The 23527-nt window shown below is 36.4% G+C and overlaps 4 protein-coding genes across 5 annotated transcripts; 2 read left to right on the top strand and 2 right to left on the bottom strand.

The window, feature by feature from the left end:
- Positions 1 to 1743: 1743 nt before the first annotated feature.
- On the top strand, positions 1744 to 2705 carry LOC122315202. The gene is made up of 2 exons (XM_043131000.1): positions 1744 to 1759; positions 1892 to 2705. Exon 2 carries the CDS (start codon positions 2115 to 2117, stop codon positions 2547 to 2549), a length of 435 nt encoding a protein of 144 aa, XP_042986934.1. The 5' UTR covers positions 1744 to 1759; positions 1892 to 2114; the 3' UTR covers positions 2550 to 2705.
- Positions 2706 to 3340: 635 nt separating this feature from the next.
- Positions 3341 to 5400, top strand: LOC122315201 (mediator of RNA polymerase II transcription subunit 14-like). The gene is made up of 2 exons (XM_043130999.1): positions 3341 to 4020; positions 4729 to 5400. The coding sequence occupies exons 1-2, from the start codon at positions 3499 to 3501 to the stop codon at positions 5191 to 5193; spliced, it is 987 nt and encodes a 328-aa protein (XP_042986933.1). The 5' UTR covers positions 3341 to 3498; the 3' UTR covers positions 5194 to 5400.
- Positions 5401 to 10620: 5220 nt separating this feature from the next.
- Positions 10621 to 13316, bottom strand: LOC122314777 (pentatricopeptide repeat-containing protein At3g04750, mitochondrial). Its single transcript, XM_043130362.1, has one exon. The coding sequence runs from the start codon at positions 13203 to 13205 to the stop codon at positions 11232 to 11234; it is 1974 nt and encodes a 657-aa protein (XP_042986296.1). The 5' UTR covers positions 13206 to 13316; the 3' UTR covers positions 10621 to 11231.
- A 1724-nt stretch (positions 13317 to 15040) lies between these two features.
- LOC122316985 (light-inducible protein CPRF2-like) lies at positions 15041 to 22143 on the bottom strand. Of its 2 annotated transcripts, XM_043133860.1 has the most exons (7): positions 21614 to 22143; positions 18366 to 18462; positions 16773 to 16980; positions 16520 to 16651; positions 16132 to 16207; positions 15915 to 16040; positions 15041 to 15693 (listed from the first exon to the last, which is right to left on the bottom strand). In XM_043133860.1, exons 1-7 carry the CDS (start codon positions 22085 to 22087, stop codon positions 15301 to 15303), a joined length of 1506 nt encoding a protein of 501 aa, XP_042989794.1. In that variant the 5' UTR covers positions 22088 to 22143; the 3' UTR covers positions 15041 to 15300. The 2 variants fall into 2 exon arrangements, with proteins under 2 accessions (XP_042989794.1, XP_042989795.1); XM_043133861.1 differs by lacking the exon at positions 16520 to 16651 and having other exon boundaries at positions 21614 to 22142.
- Between the last annotated feature and the right edge of the window lie 1384 nt (positions 22144 to 23527).

Here is a 23527-nt window from a genome sequence, read left to right as displayed (position 1 = left end):
ATCTATATTCATCAGAAGCCTATTACTGTTTTTTCATGCATTTTTTTTCTGGTGCTTATGACTTTCCTTTCTTTGTTTGGGATGAAGCTCATGAACTTCAACCTGCTTGAAAGAATTTCTGTCTGCAGAATGATAAGAACTCTGACAGCAAGGAATAAGAGGGGCAGGAAGTATTACGTGTTCGTGGTTATGGTTCATCATTTTTTACCCTTGGAATTAATATAAGGTATCTTCCTTTATCGGTGCAACGACTATACATGATCTTATGTTTTTTGGCATGTTTCAAATTCAAAGTTGATATACCATAAATATAATTTGGGGCTAATTGGTCAGTAACTTAAAAATGACTATGTTTACTTGATTGAGAAAGTAAAGTAAAACTGTTCTTGCAGCTAAAATTGATTTCAATAGGCATTACGGAATAGAAGTTTCTGAAATTTTATTTAGAGATTTATTTGGTTTTTGGAAACATAGTAAACGCTTTTTAGAAGAGTCAGTTTTAAATGACACGTTGAATGTAAAGTTTTCTGGGAATCTCCAGTTTGTGCATGGATCCTTAAAGAATTTGTTCAATCTACTGTATTCAATCATCTCTCTCATTATACATGCTTGCATGATGGTATTGAATAGACATGAATGACAAAATCTTTTGAGGATCTCAAGAGGACATTGGAGGAGCTCAAAACTTCTTTTTTTTTATCAATTCCCTTTTATGTTGGACTGCTTAAATAGACATTAATGGGCTAATCTACATGCCTTTCCTGTGTACTTGGGCTGCACCTTTTGTGTTTTTTCTTAATAATGAGTTGTTGCTTTTTAAAAAATTAAATTGAATAGATCTATACCTTCCAAAAAGCTTATATGTTTCATAAAAGGAGAAGGGAAAAGAAGAAACAAAGATGAACGAAATGGGCCCTTATCTATTCTGCCAAGTTGTGTTCTAGGAAAATCTTTAAACTTTCTGCAGAATATCTAAGATTTCTGACATGCACGAATGGTTGCTTTCTCCTTCAGTCATTCCAGAATATTCTTGAACCTTCAGTATTGTTAGATTGTGAAGAAACTTTGAATCAAGGAAGCATGACTGCAGGCGAGGTTTTTATGAGCTTAAGAAGCAAAAGCATCCTGCATTTATTTGCCTCTATTGGCAGGTTTTTAGCAAAGTTTTAAAATCCGTTCCGGAGACCATTCCGGTCGAGACACTGGAACGGAATATTTTGGTACCGGTACGTTTCGGTGTACCGTTTCGGGATTAATTATATATTATATATAAATATTTATATGTATATATAAACTAACAATTAATCAAATAAATACATATATATATATATATAAGTGTGTGATATGTATATGTGTATATATATAGAAGAATTAAAGATTTATAAAATGAATATATATTGAAAAAAATCATAAACTTGAGTTAAGACACAAAAATAAAGGAAAAAAATTTAAGAATAGACAGATTATTAAAAGTAACAATATTTCTAGTGCACGGAAAGAGGTATTTGAATTCTAAAAGTACAATTTTATTCATTATTTTTCAACTTATTTACAAGAGAGTTTTTTTTTTTTTTTGGACCGGAATTACTATTCCGGCCGGAATACCGGAATTCCAGCCGGAATTGACCGGAACGGCCGGAATTTGACCCGGAACGGAATAGACACCTATCCGGTTCCGGTCACTGTTCCGGCACGAAAAATTCCGGCCATTCCGGCCGGAACGGAACGGTTTTTAAAACCTTGGTTTTTAGGCCTTGAGGTAAATAGTTGTTCTCATTACTTTCCTTTTGGAGAAGAAAAATTAATATCGTTTGATTTTAGACTAGCGATTGGTATTCAAACGCGTGGCTTCAGTTAGTGTCCTCAAGGCAGCAACTTTTGGTTTTTGCAGGTGTATGATCATGGTTTTGCTGCAGTTAAAGTACCCATGGTTCATCAATGTTGCTGATGGGGTTTCCAGACTGTGGGAGCTCATATTTTCTGCTGATGCTACTTGATAAGGAGTTTAAACCCCTGTTCAAATTGTTAGAGACTCAGTCAGATCCATCTGGAAAAGCCCATTCTTCTAACAACCTAAACCATGTGATGCATGTAAAAAAATAGACATTGGCCAAATGCAGATTCTTGAGGATGAAATGAATATGAGCCTACTTAACTGGGGAAAGTTGCTTTCCTTTATGCCTAGTGCTGCAGGTTCTAACGGTGGTTCTGAACAAGGGATTCTTCCGGAAATTGGCCTTGAGAGTTCAATGCAGTTATCAGGATGTCCTCGTTGTTTTTCATCTGTTGTTGATGAAGTTTTTGGACATGAGAAAGGGCCATCCACAATTATATTCTCTGTTAAAAATATCTCTTCATATAGTACATCCCCTGCTTCTTATTTTGGATCTCCTCCAATGAATCTTTATGCCATGAAGGCTGCAACCCCCTCTCCTAAGTGGGACACAGGTATGCAGATATCACAGATAAATAACGTTGCAAAAGTTTCTAGTATGGACACCCATTATATTGGTTCTTTGCATTCCTCGAGCAATTTGAAGGGTCCTTAACTATCCAAATCAGTCGGTTCGCTCTCTTCTGGTACAAGAAGGAGCACAACTATGGAAAAACTATCAGCCTCTAAATCTGAGCAGGATTTGGCATCTCTTAGATCTGGACATTTGATTGAGGTTGGTTCATGTACCACAATGGATGATGATCAACCCAGATTGATAAGTGATAATTCAAAGGATACATATGGGAGCTGTTCAGCTTTATTGTTATCTCATCCGCAAACCACTTCCCCTCAAATCACTGTACCAGGTGTAAAAACTAATGGACTTCAAAGTTCCCCTTCCAGGCCTTTTGCTGGATTTCACAGAGTTGCTGGATCGAGCTCATGTACCACTACTCCCGTATGTAAGATTCTTTCTCCATATGAAATGGGATATATGCCTTCTTTCATTTTGAGTTCAATTCTGTTTTTTAGATATCAATATTTTACTTGAAATTGGACTCTTTTCAGCCCATCCACCAGAATCTGCAATTCAAAGTCCTAGTCAAGATCTTGTTCCCAAGCATGATAGAAATCCCTGAGACTGTACAGATTCAAATATTTTGAGTTTGATCCCATCGCTTTAAGGTCTAGAGGCAGCTTCAGGATTTTGTAAGAAAAGGAAAATCACAGAATCTGTTTCTGCTCTATAGCCTTCAGCACAAGCACCCATATCAACAAAGATGGTGACTAAAACTGAAAGATATAGTTATGGGAAGCTTATAGTTGAAGCAAATAAAGTTAATGCACCTTCCGGCATTTATATTTCAGCTCTTCTTTATCTGCTTAGACACTGTTCACTCTGCATCAAGCACACCAGATTAACTAGCCAGATGGAGGCATTACATATCCCATATGTTGAAGTAGGGTTAAGAAATGCATCCTCAAGTATATGGTTCCGGCTTCCATTTGCTAGAGGAGATTTGTGACAACACATATGCTTGCGGCTTGGCAGACTAGGAAGCATGTATTGGGATGTGAAAATTAATGATCAGCACTTCATGGATTTATGGGACCTTCAAAAAGGAAGCAGTAGTACACCATGGGGTTCTGGCATTCGCATAGCCAATACATCTGATATAGATTCTCATATTCGATATGATCCAGATGGTGTTGTTCTGAGTTATCGATCTGTTAAGGCTAATAGTATAAAGAAACTAGTGGCTGATATCCAAAGGCTCTCCAATGCAAGACTGTTTGCCCTTGGCATGCAGAAGCTGCTTGGAGTACGAGCAGATGAGAAGCTAGAAGAGTGTTGTACAAATTCTAATGTTAAAGCACCAACTGGAATCAGAGGTGTTCCTGGGACCGCTGATAAGTTATCAGAGCAGATGAGACGGGCATTTAGAATTGAGGCCGTTGGATTAATGAGCTTGTGGTTTAGTTTTGGTTCAGGGGTCTTAGCCCGCTTTGTTGTTGAGTGGGAATCAAGTAAAGAGGGTTGCACAATGCATGTCTCTCTTGACCAACTTTGGCCGCACACAAAGGTTTATTCAACTTTATTCAATGATGTTGTTTTGTTCCTGTACAACCACTTTTTTTTTCTTTTTTTTTTGGAGGGGGCGAGGGTGGGGCTTGGGGTCTTTATAAACCTTTTTAAATTTCCATTGCCTCATCTTTGGGGAATTTAATTAGGATCTTTAGTTGAATTTTTGCCTCTTATATGCTGGCATTACACTATCTTTCATGTCCTATATCTGGCCTAGTCTGTTCTCTGTTGTATCATATGTTGGTGCTTTCTTTATGATATTTTTTTCTACACTTCCCTTCAAATATTACAAATCAAAAAGTTGTCGCTTAACTTAGGGCGAGCGTTACTATTCTGTAAAATGTCTTGATCAACAAATATACAAACATTTTCTCGTGGAATTTCAGATATTTTTAATTGTATCTACCAGTGGTTTTGCGTAGAACTGTAAATGTAATATTGATTATGGTTGTGGTATCCTACCATTGAAAGCTTTTAAATAACTGAGGGAAGATAATTTCAGACAGCTTAGATTAATGTCAAAATGTTTAACAGAAGCTCAAGCATAAAAAGGGAAAAAAATCCTAATTTTCTAATTTTTATGATTGTGACTGGAAAAAAAAAAATTACTTTAGAATCTAGCTGTTGGCGCTTCCCGTTCCACCCCCTCCCCCTAAAAATTAATTTTAACATGCATTTATACATTGAGTCTCTTCTGTCTGTACAGTTGCTTGAAGATTTTATAAATGGGGCTGAAGTTGCATCCCTTCTGGATTGTATTCGTCTGACTGCAGGGCCCTTGCATGCTGTTGCAGCTGCAACTCGACCTGCACGTGCGGGTCCTGTTCCAGGGGTCCCTGGGGTCATAGCAGCTATGTCTTCTATCCCAAAACAGGCAAGGTACTTGACATCATCTCTGGGTCTCTTGCCTGGCAATTCAGCCATGAATGTCAGTCAGGCTGGTTTTGTTCTTGTAGGGAACCCAGCTGCATCTTCTGTTACAAGCAACCTTGCCAATCAGGGCCTTCATGGAGCTGCAATGTTAGCTGCCGCTGGTCGTGGTGGCCCTGGCATTGTCCAAAGCTCATTGTTGCCCATTGATGTCTCTGTTGTGTTGCGTAGTCCATACTGGATACAAATCATATATCGCAAAAACTTTACAGTTGACACGTGCTGCTTTGCAAGAGATTAGGTATGGTTGCAGCCAGCGACTCCACCAAAGGGAGGCTCTTCAATTGGAGGGTCATTACCATGTCCACAGTTTCATCTTTTTATCATGGAGCATGTTGCTCAAGATCTAAATGGATTAGATCTTAATTTCACCATTGGCCAACAGCTGGTGGGTGGACTTGAAAATCCAAAAATTCAAAACCCAAGTTCAGGTTTTCAATTGTCTGCTGCCAATGGAAACAGAGTTAACCTCCTTAGTTTAGCAGCAACTGCGAGGCCAAGAAAATCAAATAGCTGGTTTGAACCATGTGGGAAATGCTCTTTCAGGATCTTCAAGTTTAGTTGTTGTGGGCTCTGGAGTGGCTTTTCATAGATCCCCAGGCACAAGTGCCCCAGCACATGTGAGAGGAGAACTAAATACTACTATTATTGGTCTTGGGGATGATGGCGGTTATGGAGGTGGCTGGGTTCCTCTTGTTGCCCTTAAGAAGGTTGTAAGAGGTATTCTCAAGTACCTTGGAGTGCTATGGCTTTTTGCCCAGCTGCCTCATCTTTTGAAAGAGATCCTAGGATCAATTTTGAAAGACAACGAAGGTGCACTTTTGAATCTGGAGTAGCCCGCCTTGCGCTTCTTTGTAGGGTAAGAGTTCAAATGAGTCTTCTGGTAGACTGTTTCTATTGTTCACATCTTTGAAACTTCCTTTTTTTTCAAGATTTTGGTTGTCTCTCATGTTATTCATAGAATAGTGCACACAATCTTTGGTGGTATGCTCTATAACTTTCATAATACTTAATTTATTTAGATTATGATCAATGATAAATCCAAATCAAATCAAAGATGTGCATGTAGAAACTAGTGGAAATCTCATAGTGGGATTTTATCTCAGAACAATAATGGTTGTACCAGAATTGGAATATGAAAAGCAAATGGATGAATGTTAAATCTTCAGGGATGAGGTTCCTGAAGTTTTGAGACGTGGATAATGTGTTTGTTGATCTGGATGTGGGCTGTCTTGGACATGTAATAAGACTTTGGATCATCTGGTTCTTGCTTTCTCCTCACAAATGCCATTGAGTTCTATATATCTGTTCATTTTCCTGAGTATGGATATAAAACTTTTGGATCGATTTTGATTTATGCTACTCACCCATCAGTATTGAGGTACTTGATCCACTCAGATTTTTTGAATTCTCAACTTAAAGCATATATAATTTTTTATGGCCCTCTAATGCATAATTGTAGTTCATCTCACCCTTTTAGCTCTTTTTGAATTCATTGCTTGGACCTTGCCATCCACACTTAACTTTAACTGTTGGCAATTTGAGGTATTATGCTTATAGATTGCCTAAAGTTTTTAAATGCTTGTGTTCTCATGAGTTTGTTTCTTACATTGTATAGAAGAAGCATCCCAGTGCTGCTTCAATATAGATTACCTTGAGGATATTCACTATTTCCTTGCCTTTAATTAGTTCTCAAGTTGCAGGGTTGCTGGATCTGATTTCATGTCTTTCCGCAGCGGCTATGTATTTGCTGTAAATGTCCACAGAGTTCAACTTCTTCTTCAAGTCCTTAGTGTGAAACGCTTCCATCAACAGTAGCAGCAGCAGCAAAACTCAATGGCCCAAGAGGAACTAGCTCATTTTGAAATAAGTGAGATATGCGATTACTTCAGTCCCCGCGTTGCATCAGAGCCCTATGATGCTTCACGTGTTGCTTCATTCATTACTCTTCTCACCTTACCCATCTGATCTATTCTTAGAGAATTCTTGAAACTAATAGCATGGAATAAAGGATTAGCCCTGGCACAGGGTGGAGACATTAGGCACAGGGTGGAGACATAGCTCCTGCACAGAAACCACGTATTGAATTATGTCTTGAAAATCATACTGGGTTGAATAAAGAGAATAGCTCCGAGAATTCATTTGAGGCCAAAAGCAATATCCATTATGATTGGCCCCATAACTCTGTTGATTTTGCACTAACTGTTGTTCTAGATCCCACACACATACCCACATAAATATGCTGCTGGAGGTGCCGATTGGTTGCCCTACTCTGTTTCTGTGAGGCTCAGATATTTATTTGGGGAAAACCCTAGCGTATCTTTCCTTGATGTGGAAGGAAGCCATGGGGGTCAAGCTTGTTGGTTTCGTGTTGATGACTGGGAGAAATGTAAACAGAGGGTTGCTCGAGCTGTGGAGGTTAATGGATCTTCGCCAGCAGATGTGAGTCAAGGAAGATTGAGATTAGTAGCAGATGGTGTGCAAAGAACACTGCATTTGTGCCTTCAAGGTTTAAGGGATGGTGGTGGGTTTACAGCAAGCTCTGGGACAACGTAACTATTTCGGTCACTTTCACTAGCAACATATGATTCTCGACAATTGGCATTTGGCAGTGAAACTTTTGGGGATGTGTTGGTTTGCGACAACTTCTAAAATTTTCTCTCAGTTTATGCGAATTGGAGAAACAGTGAAACTTGCAGTCATGGGGGAAGAGGACCCTGGTAATAGATGATATAAGAAGCTCGAATGATAAATGTTCAGAGCTTTTGGAGAGATGGACAGTCAATATGGAGCAGAATTAATTAGATGACTTAGATCTCTAATAGGCTAGACGATATTTTTGGACCTAGATCATCCGATAAATTAGGGTGTAAGTTGTATTTGAAAATTCGTGTATTGGTTTTCTAGTACAGTTCACATATGACCATAAGCTACCAACTCTAAAGAAAATATGTTCTGTTGGAGTTGTAAGCCCCCAACGTACACTGGCAAGATGCTCATCTTCTTGACTAGAGACTTGCATACCCTCAAAAGAAAAAGGAAAATAAAGGAAAAAAAAAATGCTCATTTTCTCTGAAAGCTATTCGACAACAACGAGCCTCTGAATGCAACTTTGAGGACATTTTGCAGTATACAGAATACTAGAGTTTATTGTTGTTGATGCCTTTACGTTTCTTGGCATTGATGTTGTATAGTTATGCTGCCAAATCTAATTTTTATCCTCCTTAGTATCATTGTGCTCTATTGCAAGGTGTGAACTAGGGGTGAAAACCGACTGTGCTGGGGGAGAAAACCGACCGGTTCCTTTGCCGGCCAGTTCCGGTCGGTTCGCCTGTTTGGGCCGTGGGTTTTGGGCCCAGTTTTAGACCTTTTATCCAATATGTTTGGGCTTTTTTTTTTTTATATATAGATATATTTTTCCTGAATTCATCATCCAACATCTTTTTAATTTTTTGTTTTTAACTAATAATTCAATTCATCATCTAAGATCTTGTAAATTCATCATTCATCATAATTCATATTATAAATAAATAAAAATAATAAATAACCAAAGCATTCATCATATTAACTAACTAATTACTATATTACTTACTACATAATTAAAAATAAATAAAAACAACTTCACTAGATATTTAATATTACATATTACAAATTTGAAAAACAAGCCAAGTTGTTTTAAGCATAGCAAAAATGCAAGTAAAAAAATAACATAAATAAATGAAAACAAATTGTCTTAAAGACTTAAACATAGCAACAATGCAAAAAATTAAGAATATCGATCTTCAAGTTCACTCATTATTGCTTCAAGCTTTCAATCTTCAATCATCAATACTTGTCACATTCGATTGTGCGGTCAGCTCTATAAGAATAAAATATCAAATGTTAGTGAATTCATATGACGAAAAATATGCAAAATTAAATTACAATGAAAATTTGAAAACATTACCCGATTCTACTACAAAGCTCTCCACATTATCCATGCCACCATCTCTAAACACTTTTTTAAGTTTTCCCTTTTCTACTTCATACAACTTCATACAATCTCTTGTAACTATGACACGACATAGAACTTTAAACCGGGATTCAAGAGACCAAGCAAATTTTCTAAATCCCTGTCCTTCAACAACCCTAAATGGCATTTCATCAACAATTATCATTTTTGCAATAGCCAACCTGGCAATCTCTTCACTAAATTTGTGGGTTATAAGAGTCCTTAATGTACTACCATCATTCTTTCCAACCCCCTCCTCAGGTGATGCCTCACCTGTCAATGTTTTTTAATACCTATCCAAAGGTTCACGTTTATGAAGATTTTTACGACATAAAGGTAAATGATTTTGCATCGTTGAAGTTCCGTTCCTCTTTGAGTGGCAAGCATACATCTTGTCACAATAATTACATTTAGCTTTTGGATCATCTACAGGACAACCATCCACCTTCGTAAAATGATCCCATACAATCGACTTGTCCGTCCCTTTCCGTTTCTTAGATAATGGACAAGTACTACTAGTAGGGGCACTAGAGGGTTTTGAAACATTGGTCTCTCTCACATCTTCTTCCAAATTAATGGTTGGTTGAGTTTCATTTGTATCAACATCAATAGGAGACGAAGAAGAATCCATCTAAATTATAAAACAAAATATAAATGTTATACAACATCACAAATTTGAAAATTGGCAAACATAACACAAAATATCCCAGCAGCTAGTTTGCAACATGACAAACATCACAAGTCTAAGACTCTAATCTAAGTTGTTCACTCATCTTCTCTTAATTTATATAAATAATTAACAAGCCCTAACATATTATATATTAACAAATTAATAATTATATATATACACATTACACAACAGATTATATAAGTTAATATATAACAAAGTATATATATATATAAAACAGATTATATTTATGTACATTATATATATACACATTATACGCATTATAACAGATTCAATATATATACACATTATTACATTATACGATTTATGCTAAGCATATAATAGATTATATATGTAATATATATAACAGATTAAAATTTATAATTATATATATAACAGATTATATAAATTATAATATATAGTATACACTATACACTAAGAAGTAAGAAGAAATGAAGAATACTCACAGAGACCGGCTTGCGAGAGAGTCACGGAGTGAAGAATACTATTATACTGCGGCGATTCACCGATTCAGCTCTGTGGCGCCGTTCAACGAAGACCGTCACGGAGTGAGAGACTCGGAGAGAGAGAGAGAGAGAGAGAGAGAGAGAGAGAGAGAGAGAGAGAGAGAGAGAGAGAATCGGAGGGGCGGCAGAAGAAAATAGGGAGAGGGAAGGGGGGAACTAGGAACGGGAAGGGTAATAACCCTAACCCGTTCCCAACCAAACGGAATCATCCCACTTATTTTTTTTGTTACTCATTTATGAAACGGCGTCGTTTTTATATAAGATATATATTTACAGAAAATCTATATACGGTCGGTCGGTTTACCGGTTTTCTGTGTGGGCGAACCGGGACCGAACCGACCGTGATCGGTTTCTATTTATTTCTACCGCTAGCCGACCGGTTCTTCGCCGGTTCCGGCTTCTGGGTCGGTGGAGGTCGGTTCGCTGGTTTCTTGTACACCCCTAGTGTGAACTTGCTCTATACCTTTTCCTAACATTCTAAAGTGCCAAATCATTTCAGGATACTTTCATTTCTGGAATATAGATTCTATATGGAAAACAAATCAAAGTACAATAGCTGTTCATCCACGCAATTTAGCATCCTTTGTTAGCTTAGTGATTAGATCTTCGTTTTGCTAAGGCCGCAAATACCTTTAAATCAAGAGGGTCTACAGAAACGGAGGAAATGCCGGTCAAAGTAGAAATGCTGCGGGAAGAAGCGTTGGGTGGGAACTGGACTAGGAGCTAGCCTGTTTAGAAAAAGAATGCATCCCTGTAATATCATATGGGGATGATACCTGCTCCTGGCAGTCAGCAGAGACAGCACTTCTATGTGCCATGGAATTCTTGACAGCTTGAAGCAGTCCTTAGTTCTGACTTCTGAGCTCCTTATATTCTCAGCCTAGCTCGTGATGATAGGATTTAACAGTAGCCTCGTTATGCTTGGGAAATTGCTCATTAAACAAGAATCCACCAGGTAATTTCCTGAAGATGTAGTTCCGAGGGAGAAAATCTACCAAAGGATATCTTCCGAGAATTTTAATTTCACGTGACCAGCAAATTAGAAATCTATGCATCACCATTGTCAAAGAGGAAGCTTCAAACATAAACAGAAATCAACATGGGTCTAGCAGCGTGTGCAAAAAGTTGAATGAAAAATCAGCAGTGGACTTCATTTCACTTTTTAGACAATTCAATATGGACTGAATATCCTCCCATCTCGGATGCTGCTTATCCACTGCTACAAAATCATGAAAAACTCCATCAACAACTACACTGCTGCAACCAGCTGTCTTCTTTACTCCCCTGCTTTCCATGAGTTCCCTTATCTTGTCTGAACAGCTCCATCTTCCCCAAGTAGCATATATGTTTGATAATAAAATATATCCGCCTGATTCGTTAGGTTCTGACTTTAGCAACTCTCTCAAAGCTATCTCTGCTAGTTCCATGTTTCCATGAGCTCTACAAGCACCCACAACTGATCCCCATATGGATTGACTTGGTTCCATTGGCATCTTGTCAATCACAATTTTAGCTTCAGCCAGCCGCCCTGCTCTTGCAAAAAGATCCACCAAACACCCATAGTGCTCGAGTCCTGGTTGAATACCATAATTTCTTTTCATGCTATTGAATATTTTGAGCCCTTCATCCACAAGTCCACTGTGACTACAAGCAGTAAGAACAGCAACAAATGTCACCTCATTTGGCAGTACATCCCCCTGCATCTCGGAGAACAGTTCAAGAGCTTTGCTCCCATAACCATGGAATGCAAATCCAGTAATCATAGTCGTCCATACATTAACATCTTTTTCAGTTAGCCCCCTGAAAACCATAAAAGCTCTTCCAATGCTTCCACACTTGCAGTACATGTCTACTAATGATGAACCCAAAAATGCATCTACTTTTATCTGCATCCTAACCACCCAGCTATGTATCGATTTCCCTTGATCCAGTCCTCCAATTTCTGCTGCAGCATGGACCAAGATTGCCATAGTAACATTATCAGGCCTAACATTATCCCCAACCATGCTATTAAATAAATTCATTACCATCATATAATCACCCTTCTGGGAGTAGCCAGACATTAAAGAATTCCAAGAGAAAAGATTCCTCTTGGGCATTTGATTGAAAGAACTGCGGGCAAGGTCCAATTGCCCAACCTTGGCATATCCTGCAATCATGGTGTTCCATGAAATGATGTCCTTCTCCACTAATGCATCAAAAACTCTTTGAGCAAACTCCAATTTCTTGCATTTGGCATACATATCAAGAAGAGCATTACCCAAGATCAAATTCGAAGAACGAATGTACTTCCTCTTCTCAATCCATGAATGAACAGACTTCCCTAGTTTTGCATTTCCTAACTGCCCACAAGACACAAGAAGACCCACTATCGTAAACTCATCAGGTTCAAGCCCTGAACCGACCATTTCAAAGAACAGATCCAAAGCGTCAAAACTGTATCCCCTCTTCGCATAACCAACAATCAAAATGTTAAATGATACAACATCTAGTACAGGCATATGGCGGAACACCTGATGTGCAAGCCCCAAGAGTCCATTCTCCAAATATATTTTCACCAGGGAGTTTTGCAGATAACCATACGACAACAAGCCTGTAACAACGGCATGGCAGTGGATCTGTTTGGCTTCCGATATACGTTGGGACGCTTGGAGAAGGTAAAGGAGAGTGTGCTTATCTGGGTAAATACCAGACGAGAGCATTGAACAGTAGAGAGCAAATGATTGACTGATAGAGAAAGATGATAAGGCGGAGATCATGGTGTTGTAAATGTAGAGATTGGGATGTGGAGTATAATGATCGAAAAGCCGGAGAGCCATGTCCAGGTTTTCGGGACGTGAGATTGCTGAGAAAAAGAGAAGCCTGCTCATGGGAAACGTTTGACCAACGAGATTGCTCCTCATAATCTGCCCCAATATCTGCTTGAAATGCTCCCTTGTGCTGCATTTCTCGAGCAAAACAAGAGCCGCGTGATTGAGTTGGAGCGATGCAGTTGGATCCCAGTTGGTGTGGATGTTTTTTGTTGAACACGAACTAAGAGAGCGAATACCTCGTCCACACCAATGCATATAGAAACATCCAACAAATGCAGCAGAGTTGCGTCAGGAATGGAGTCGAATTCTGTTTTGATGCGCTAAAATCTACGGACCAATTCACCTTCATCAATGATAATAATTTTTTTTTTTTTTTGAAGGGTTTATATATTTCAAAATCTACTAGTTTTATTTACTTTTTTTTTTTAATCTTACCGCCAATTTTTTCTATTTATTTGTCATACAACCCTTCGGCCCTGTTTGGATATAAAAATCATTTCACCTAATATCGTTTCATCTCATTGTTATAATTTTTTTAATTTTTACATAAATATAATAAATAATTTAATTTTTTTCAAATATTAAAATAATAATAATATTAAAAAATAATATTCTAATAATATTTTTTTAATTTTCAACTTTTATCTTAATTTATCTCATTATAACTCACTATTGAAACCGCACCTAAATTTTTAAAAATGTTTTATAGAAGGATGGTACTCTTATTTTTATTAATAACTCTCACTTGAAATATCATTTATAAAAGAAAATGTTTTGAGTTACAAAAATATAATACCAACACTTTTGTAAAATCAAATAAAAAAAATGAAAAATGATATTTACAGTTGTGAAGTTCTTAAGCGCCGTGTAATCTTTTTTTAAAAAAATAAGTACATATAGAACCCACATGACAAAAAATTTAATTTTTTAATAATAAATTTTAATCTTTATTAAAATGACTATACGATATTTATATACTCTATAACTATAAGTAACATTATCCAAAAACTTTTATTTCTAAGCAGTTACATTATTTGGGAGTTGAGAGGCTGATGAGAGCGTGGCGTTATAGCCATTTGCTCCCAATTTTGCAAGTCCATCTTCCCAATTGTTGGCCCTTTTTCTTTTTTTTTTTTCCGTCCTTATATCCATTGTGTTCTGCTCCAAAAAGGCAAAGGGTTTTGCTACACAACCACCCAACACCTCAACACCTCACTTTTTTTTTAATTTTTATTATTTTATTTTTTATTAAATATTTAATATATAAATAATGAATAAAATAATTAAATTAATTTAAAAAGAATAAATTCAAAAAAAAATATTAAAAAATTAAAAAAGAGTGAGATGTTGGGGTGTTAGGAGGTTGTGTAGATTTTTTCAATGGCAAAATGCTTTCGAGGAAGGATTCGGACTATTTGGCCCAACCAATCGTTCGAGACTATGGGTTTGGTTCCGATAGTTTTGAAAACTTTCATGACCACCTAAACAAAGTGGCAGTTTCTTCTTGAAAACCGATCTGATTAGATAGTCGTTAAAGGTTTCAAAATCAATCTCTCTTAGAGATGAGTCTTTGTGGCAATGTTGGTGGCATTGTTGGCCTTCTCTTTTGCTATAAAAGCTGCGGCAACTGAGATTTCAGTGTTAAGCCCAACATCTGAAGCTATCGTCTTTGCGTTCATTGTATCTTTGTCCTTCTCTCTGTGTAAATTGATAAGTGCGTCGAGCTTCTCATGACCACGAGAGAGTTAGAGAAACATTAAAAAATCAATTGGGTCTTTTGTTACTACTTTTTCCAATCTGAGAGTTCATAGATTTATCTAAAAGCTCGTTTGATTTACATGGGCCTAGAAGACGACGTGCCACCTTAATGGCTAATTGCAGCCCTTGCAGCCGCAGGGCTAGGACATGTCATTTAGTTCCATTCCTTGACCTTAGCGTCACTTACGGGTTTGCTTGAGCTCTTTAGGCTCCATCAAGCACCAGTACAAGGAACAACTTTGACAAGCGATAGCCGTGCTGGTTATTGTTTAAGATAAACAATAGATTCATAGCTCTTAAAGATATCAAAAGCAGTCATCATGGAGATCATCAATCGGAAATTTGCTATATCTTATTCATCCCCAGTGTTGTTAGGAGTTCATATTGACAGAATAGTGTCAAATTTATCATTCACAATGTTCAGTAAAGTTGAATACATAGAGGTTCAAGTAACGGCATTTTTCTTCCCCTTTCAACAAAAAAAATAGGCTTTCTTACATGCAGCAAAACCAATAATAGTACTGCAGTGAGATCATTCTCAAAATCATCCTAAGGAAGATGCTTCTTCACATCTGAGTTGTTCTACTTGCTACTACTCCCCATTGGACTGGGTTCCACAAGGACTTGTGCCCCGGATCCGCTTCTCAAGATGCTCCAAACTAGCCACTCGCTGCATGGAGGCTGTTCTTTCCATCTTGCTTCCTCCTGCTGCAGCTACTGTAGAATTCCGCTGCACATTTTCAACAGAAGTAACGTCTGCCAAGCCATGGTTGACTCCCATATCATGAGTGGGCATATTATTGTTCATACTAGGTTGAAAAAAGTGATGATTTGAGTTATCTTGCACAGGCACAGCAGCATCCGTTGATGTATCAGAAGGGCTTCCATTAATTGATGGCATTCCCATTGAGGATATATCAGACATGGCATGGAACAACGGGTTCAGTCCAGTAATTCTTTTGACAGTCTCCTCTGCCATCTTAACCTGGAAATATAATCAAAAGGATAGAAATAATCAATAATCTGGTTTGTTCTTGAATTAGGTTCCTTTAATCATCCAGATTTAATCCATAGTTTATAACACACAGGCTTAATCCCTAGTTTAATCCATAGTTTGCCATGGAGAGTGCGTTGTAGGTCTTGATGCATGCCCATCAGGCAAGAAACCCAAGTTAAAAAACAGAACAATCAAAGTGAAAAGCTTACCTTTGCTCTCAATGTTTCGACATCTGCTTTTAAAACTCTATTGTCAACAGCTGCTTCATTGTACTTCTGGGTGATCTCAGTAAGACGCTTTAAAAGGGAAGAGTTTTCAACTCTTAGTTGAGCAACCTATCAGAACGATGGGTTAGGATCTAAACAAGATTTGTAAGGAAAAGCAACAACATAAGACAAAAATAATTGATAACTAAAATGGCCAAACCTGCGTCTCAAGCTCAGTCAAATGAGCCTGCTTTCTTCTTCTTGAGCGTCTAGCCGACTCTCTATTGGAAAGCATCCTAAAACATTACATATAAATAAATGGAAAGAAAATGAATTAGAAATGTCCATACAACCATGAAATTGATCCCTCAATGAAAACATAAATAGGAACACAATTGCGCACAGTCTGAGTTTTGTGTGCATCAAATATGTACTCAAGAATAGCATATGATGTAGATACTATTTACTAAGCACTGCATTATATAAAATTCCAAACAGGCATGAATTTGGAAGACAAAAGAAAATCCCATATTGAGATTGACTGTCTAAACATGCTTTTTTGGAAGTTCTCATGTCCTTTTAATGGAAACTGTAGAAAGAAATCCTACAAGGATTTTGCAGTACACATGAATGGCTTTTCTATATGGCATGAGAATACATAGCCCATATTGCTGGAATCTGCTTTTTGTGGAACAAACTCTTGATACCATTGAAAGTGAGTTTCCGTTGTCAACTTCAAACTGTACACCAACTACATAAATAGATAGATAACCAAGTCTCTGGAAGATAACCAAGAAGCTCCAACATCTACAAGGACCATACCTATAGTATTGTCAATAAAACAGCAGAGACTATCATTACCTCCTTACACGTTTTGCATCAGAAGGATCCATATTCTCAGTTAGTTCATTTTCTCCTTCAACTTCTTCATCATCTGACTGTTCTCTCGATGATCCACTTGTTGTTGGCCTAGCTGGGACCCCAGATTTCTTTTGCACCGGTAAGGACGGAATTCCAAGTGATCCATTAGAGTCCTTTTCTCGTGACCAGGATGAATCACACCCAGCTCCTGCATAGGTAATATTTTAAACTACAAGAATTTTTTTTTTTTTTTTATAAGTTATTTTAAACTACAAGAATTAAAAATCGCATAAAAGATAATAAACCAGGAGTAATTACTGTGCTACACATCATCAACACTAGGTTCAATGCTGAAACAGGGAAGACTATCTTAAAGAGAAAATAAGAAAGAACCTACGAGAAAAGATAACGAACAAACATTGGCCTTATTATCATCACCAATCAAATGTAAATAGAAGTCGCTTTATTTGGCTCTCCGCTCAACTATCTCACTGTATCCAGTGCAATATTTGTGGGTTTTGTTTTTTTTTTTTTCATTTATGCCCAATGCATGGCCATTAGTAGTTTGTACCCCAATTCAATTAATTATATTGGTCACCAGGCAATGCACGATTAAGGCATTGGCTGCAAAAGTAAGGATGCAATTATGGACACTGCTCATACCAGAGTTGACATGTACTTTCTATTTGTCTATAGAGTTTGCCTCAAGAGAAGCACTTGTCTTTCTCGCTAAAGGAAAGGTAAACCTCGGTCATAAATTAAATGTGTAATGAGGACAACTGTAACGCCCCAATGGAAGGCCCAAACCACATGGCCTATACTCCAAAAGGACTAGTCAATGATACAATTGGAGACCCATTGGAACCTTATAAAGAGCACAAAGTTTTCCTTCCCAAGCAATGTGGGATCCCATACACCACCTACCCATATCCTTATCATATGGGGTATTACAACAACAAAGGTAATTTATAACTAGATTAAAAATTGAACAAAAGAATTCAAAATTCAAATTATCATTGAATGGCTATCGCTAAACTCTTAGAATAAATCTCTCACTAATGCATATCCATTCTCAGTCTGGACAACTTCTGGAAACATGGCACTTTAGCGATCAGTTATCATTAGCATAGCATGCACCAAAAAGATTGGGACTGTGGAGAGCAAGTAGATGATGAGTGCTCTATGAAATTCATCACTCAATCCTTATCGACAATCCAAACATGTCGAGGACATTTTTTGTAATCTTGTTCTAATTGGTTTCTGGAGGATCCATGTCAAAGGAATCCACCCCCCCTTAAAGCTTTACTCGTTTAAGGCTAACTTTAGGTGTATACCTTTGTATTTCTTTTTCAACCAAGGCTCTCAGGCTTACATTACCGGGGTTTAGTTGCCAACAGTCCTTATCAAGTAGGGCCCATTGAAAATTTTCATTGATACTTTATTTTTGAAGGTACGATCACTTGAACTTGGTGGGCAGACTTAAAATTTATGCAATAGGGAAACTAATGCTGTTTTTATTGATTGCTATTTTCTGGCAGTGTTTATAAATTTAATTCATCTATTACAAACACATAAAATTTAAGTAATACAAACCTTTAGAAGGCGCTTGGGATCCCAGTTGTGAAGTATTGGAAGCCTGTAATCCATTATCAGATAAAGCAGCAGAATCTTGGGGTTTCACTAGAGGTCCCTGTTGACATGAATAAGCCATAGTAAGTTAACAAGTATTTATAAAACAAAAAAAAAAAAAAAAAATAGGGTTTAGAGCTAGTTCAAGAAATCCAACATAAAAGCTGCATATCATATGCCATACAGACAAGAAAAGAAAATTGTGGAAATTCCTAATCCCAAAACAGAGCCACAATAAATTTTTAAGTAGATGAGGTTTTTTTTTTTTTATTTTTTTTTATTTTATTTTATTTTATGAGTAATAAGTAGATTTTATTCATACAAATGAAATATGCATAGTCTGTGTACACAGGAAGTATACAAAAGAACACCTAATTACATTCTAGATTAAGGAAATAAAGTCATGGACATTGTTTCCAAAGTAGATGAGTTAAACGGAGCAAAACCCAGGATAGATGCAATAGGAAGTTAAAGATATACAATGTGTTGATTGGACGTTTAAATCAGAAGACTTAAGTCCATCATATAGCTTATAGCTGTGATTTATTTATACTTTCTTAATAGTCTAATATATCATTTGTAATCTTTACTACCTTATTTTCTCTATAGCAGTTATGGTATCATCTTTTAGTTCTGTAAGTGAGAAGTCCGCAGAATCAAAATACGGGATTGGGAATTTTGTTTGAATTCACTTACTAAGCATTAAAATTTGGGGGGGAAAGGTATGCAACTAATAACTTAATCATAAAGGAATCTTAAACAGAAAATGAAAAGACAAAAGAATGAGATAAAAAGAAATCAAAACAGTAAAAACTTGCTCTCTTAAGGCAGGAAGATGATGACACAACCGAAGGTAAAATTAAAAGGCAAACATGTGGCCTTGAATTGAAGTGGTAAAAATAAAAGTATTAAAAGCCAACACAACTGGTGAGGGCATGGACATTTAGGAATGGATTGCGAAAAGCTGGAACTATGATAAACCCTTCATGTAGGATAGTATTCGTATTTATTGATAGCTTCTAGAAAGGGTTTCAAATTATTGGAAATGCCATATTGGACTTAAGGTCAACTATACCACAAAAAGTAGCTGCCTGCTAATTCAAGATACATCTTGTACAGGCAAGGAGGTGATAATTCTATGACTTGAACGAAGTATTTCTTGCACATGCAGCCATGGTGTGAAGATTGCAATCAAAAGAGAAAATAATAGCACATCATGGATAGTTCCTTTCTAGCTTTCTTGATTACATATGCTTTTTTATAGGTAAACAAACTTTGTTGATTGCATATTCTGTGAAGTCCAGCCCAAGTGAGGAAAATCTCAGATTGAATAAATGTAAGAGAGAAAATCAAATTATATATTGGATGAAGCCAAGATTTTTTTTTTTTTTTTATTGGCACCGGGTGTTCAAGAATAGCATTCCGACTAATCCCAAGAATGCACAGGCCCTCGGCAAGGAGTTTCCCGCAAGTGCACCTCGGGTAATTCAATGAGAAAATCCCTTGGTCCGATGGTCCCTAGAAACTGTTTGCACTAAAGGAATTTGAACCTTAGACCTAGGGAGAGTATACCCTCAAGCCCAATGCTGGCCTTTACCACTTGAGCCAACCCCTAGGGTTTTGGATGAAGCCAAGATGTCTACAATCAATTCTGGAATGTATTGATTATATTATAGTTGTGAAGAAGAAGTCTGTAAAATCAATGAGGCCAAGGTCACGGCAGCTTGTGTCATTAACATGCTCCACAAGAAGGGTCATCATCAAGTTGATGCCTAGGTAAGGCTGTGGGGGTGTTCTGGTTTTGTGCATAATTTTATTTAAGCTTTTGCAAAAGTTAATGGCCAAAAAGAGGAGTCTCTTGATCAGTAAAATTTTTTCGGCATCACAGATTTCAAAATAATTTAACCCCTGCCAGAGCTGGGTTGTAGCTCATTCTCTCAAGAAGCGCCATTCTTCATTTTTCAATCAAGCTGCAATTCAACCTAAGATTTTGACAATTGAAAGGGGAGGGGGAAGAGGTCAAGTGATTTCAAGATTAATCACTTTGCACTTTTGTGACTCCTTGTCTTTATTCTGTTGTTCCAGGCAAAGTTTCTTCCCTGTACAAGTATAACTGAGCCATATGTAGGCTGTAGCCCTTCATTTGCTTCCAAGGACATTCTCGTCGATGACAAAGTTTCTTTCCCTAATATTTTAAGATGCAGACAAAGGCACTGCTAAAAGTAGTTTTTTTTTTTTTTTTTTTTTTTCTCAACATTTGTTGTCTTTCTTTAATTTGAAAAGTTTGTAAAAAAAAATCTACTAAAAGATGGATACAAAGAGAAAAAGGAACATCCGTTAACCATTATGCACCATTTGGATTTCTTTCCAAAAGTACAACAAAAGAAGAAAACCCGACGCTTTACAATTCATATTTCTCATTTTCAGGTTCCAAGAAAACAAAAGCCCCGGTAAGCTCAAGCTAATGCAGCAATGTGGCTAAACTGGAAGCTGACTTTCTGTTTCTCTCATAAAAGGAATGACCGTATGAAAGAGCTCACTCCGTTTCTTTCCTACTCACTCCGTTTCTTTCCTATTCTTTGGCTTTTACAGCACCGAAACGCAAACTGTGCATGAATACAAACCCCTAATAAAAAAAGGAATTCCCTTTTAAAATTTAAAGAGTTTCTAACAAGTTAAGGCTTTACATCCCAAGTATATTTTTTGGGATCTAACCGACAGGCCCTTCTTTTGCTACCAAAGAACATTAATAGCAGAAAAGTTGTCTTTTTCAATGCCTACATATGCCCCCACAAGTTCCACAACCAAAGCCGTGAACACTGAACATTAATGTCTTATTCGTTCTCCAAACTATGAGATGACAATTTGCAAGGTTATCCACGTGCGTTTTTAACTTTTTAGTTTGGGTACGAAACTTTCCGTTTTCCTTTTAATTCGCGCATAATTTAAAGATCGAAATCCACCGAAATTCATATATTAGCTTCCTTTTCTTTTCTCCAGGTTTCTCAGTATCCAAACACAACAGAGAGAATACCTAATATAAGTACAAAAAAAAATCAACTAAACACCAGATCCAAACTTTTATTTTTTTTAATTTCATCGAAAAGAACAAACTTTAATTTTCCTCGGCAACGAATTAAGGAAAACCCGAAAACTGGATGAAATAAATAAATAACAATAGTCATAAAATCACATGAGAAAAATAAATTTACCCGAGTTAAAGCCACAGCAGCACAAGCAAGATTAAGCTTGCTTTTAAGGAAATCCTGGTACTCGTCGGAATCGATGGGGATATTGGGAGGAGGTGCATTAAAGGGCGCTGTGCAGCTCTCGCCGAAAGACGACGTGGAAGCGGTACTGGTGGCAGACTTGTTCCGAATAATATTATTATGATTACTAATATTATTAGCATTCTTGGTGTTGTCCTCGTCGTCCCCGATCTCGACGACAACTTCTTTGTTCGGGTGGACGGCAGATTCGGTCTCGGTCTGGGTCTCAGCGTTGGAGGAGGCCTCGAGCTGGAGAAAACGTTGAAAGGCCCACTCGGACTCGCTCCTGTTCATTCTTGAAGATTCTTCCAATGGTAGACTTCCAGCAGATGGTGGCCGGGACTGCGAGTGTGGCGGCCTGAGATGCGCCGACCAGAATTGGTCGGAAATTTCCTCCACTGAAAACACCCTATCCATTCTATGTTCAATTCCTGTCCCTTGTTCTTCTCGCTTTCTCTATGTTGTTTCCCTTTCTCGAAGGCTGCTTTTTATCTGGTTTGCTGACTTGGCGCTGGGAATCGGGGCTCTTTGGTCAAAGTAAAACAAGTATTTTGCAAATCCAATAATGTTAGTATTAATTTTTTTTAAATTAAGATAAATGTAATTTCAGTGGTCAGTCTGTAGATATAATGTAATTATTTTAAAAAATAAATATAAGATTTTTATAAAAAAAAATTTAAATTTTAATAATAATTTCATTCTGTTTCGAAATAATTACACGACAAATATATAATATTATTTTTAAAATAATAATAATATCTTTCTGTTCAGTAAATTATTTATTTAAACTTTTGTAAAAAAGAAATACAATAAATAAAATACTTTTTTTATTTAAATCTCAATAGTAATAAGTGATGAGTGCATTAAATTAATTAATAATTGTAAATATAATAATGTATTGCGAATCTCATGAGAAAATGTGGGAAGTGGTAGCCAAATATATTCTATGTTGCAACTTTTTGGATGACACCTAGTGACTGTTGTAGCCGTCCATATGACTATTTTTTTCTTTTCTCTTTATTTTTTTCAACTAAAGAAGTAAATATGTTATATTTTTATTTTCAAACTGATATATAGTGTACATAATTCACATCATTTAAATAGTAAAATTTAATTTACAAGAGTTAAATTTTAAAATTTATCTTCTGAATCAGATTATGTCATGTAAATATTTTATTAAATGTACTCTACACGCCACCTTAAAAATAGAATTTTTGTATATGAATCATGGAACTTTGTAAACCTAGTTCTCAATTTTATTGATAAGGTAGATAATTCTTAATTCAATTTAACCTCAATAAATGAATTAAAAAATAGCAATTGTTTGAAATTTTGAGTGAATATAAAACATATAAAATATTCTAAGATGAAATAAGATACATGTGAATCACATTGTTGTATCATCAACAAGGTCTCCTCATACGTTGTAGCTTGAAACACAACAAATAATAATAATAATAATGAATAAGAAAGTAATGATAATGAACCCAAAAATATCATATCAAAGACAACTTTTAAAAGTCTAGATAATGGAAAAACCACATTTCAAAGGCCACAATTTTATTTCCTTCTCAAGTTTATTTAATAATAATGGTTTTTTTATCAGTGATTTGACAAATAATAGTTAATTTTATGAATAAACTATTTACTTCTAAGGATTTAACAGCAAAAGACTTATTGGATGTTTAATTAAATAAATATATATTTAAAATTTAATAATATTTTATAAAGAATGTCTAACAATTAAGACTTTGTTTGTTTATATAATTTAAATGAAATGAGACCATCTGTTTGGTTGAAAGTTAATAAAATATTATTATAATATTAATTTTTTTTTAAATTTAAAAATTTTGAATT

This window comes from Carya illinoinensis, chromosome 7 (assembly GCF_018687715.1).
Source record: "Carya illinoinensis cultivar Pawnee chromosome 7, C.illinoinensisPawnee_v1, whole genome shotgun sequence".
Taxonomy (NCBI): domain Eukaryota; kingdom Viridiplantae; phylum Streptophyta; class Magnoliopsida; order Fagales; family Juglandaceae; genus Carya; species Carya illinoinensis.
Note: the sequence above shows the minus strand (reverse complement) of the source record. Positions and strands in the feature narration are given on the sequence as shown.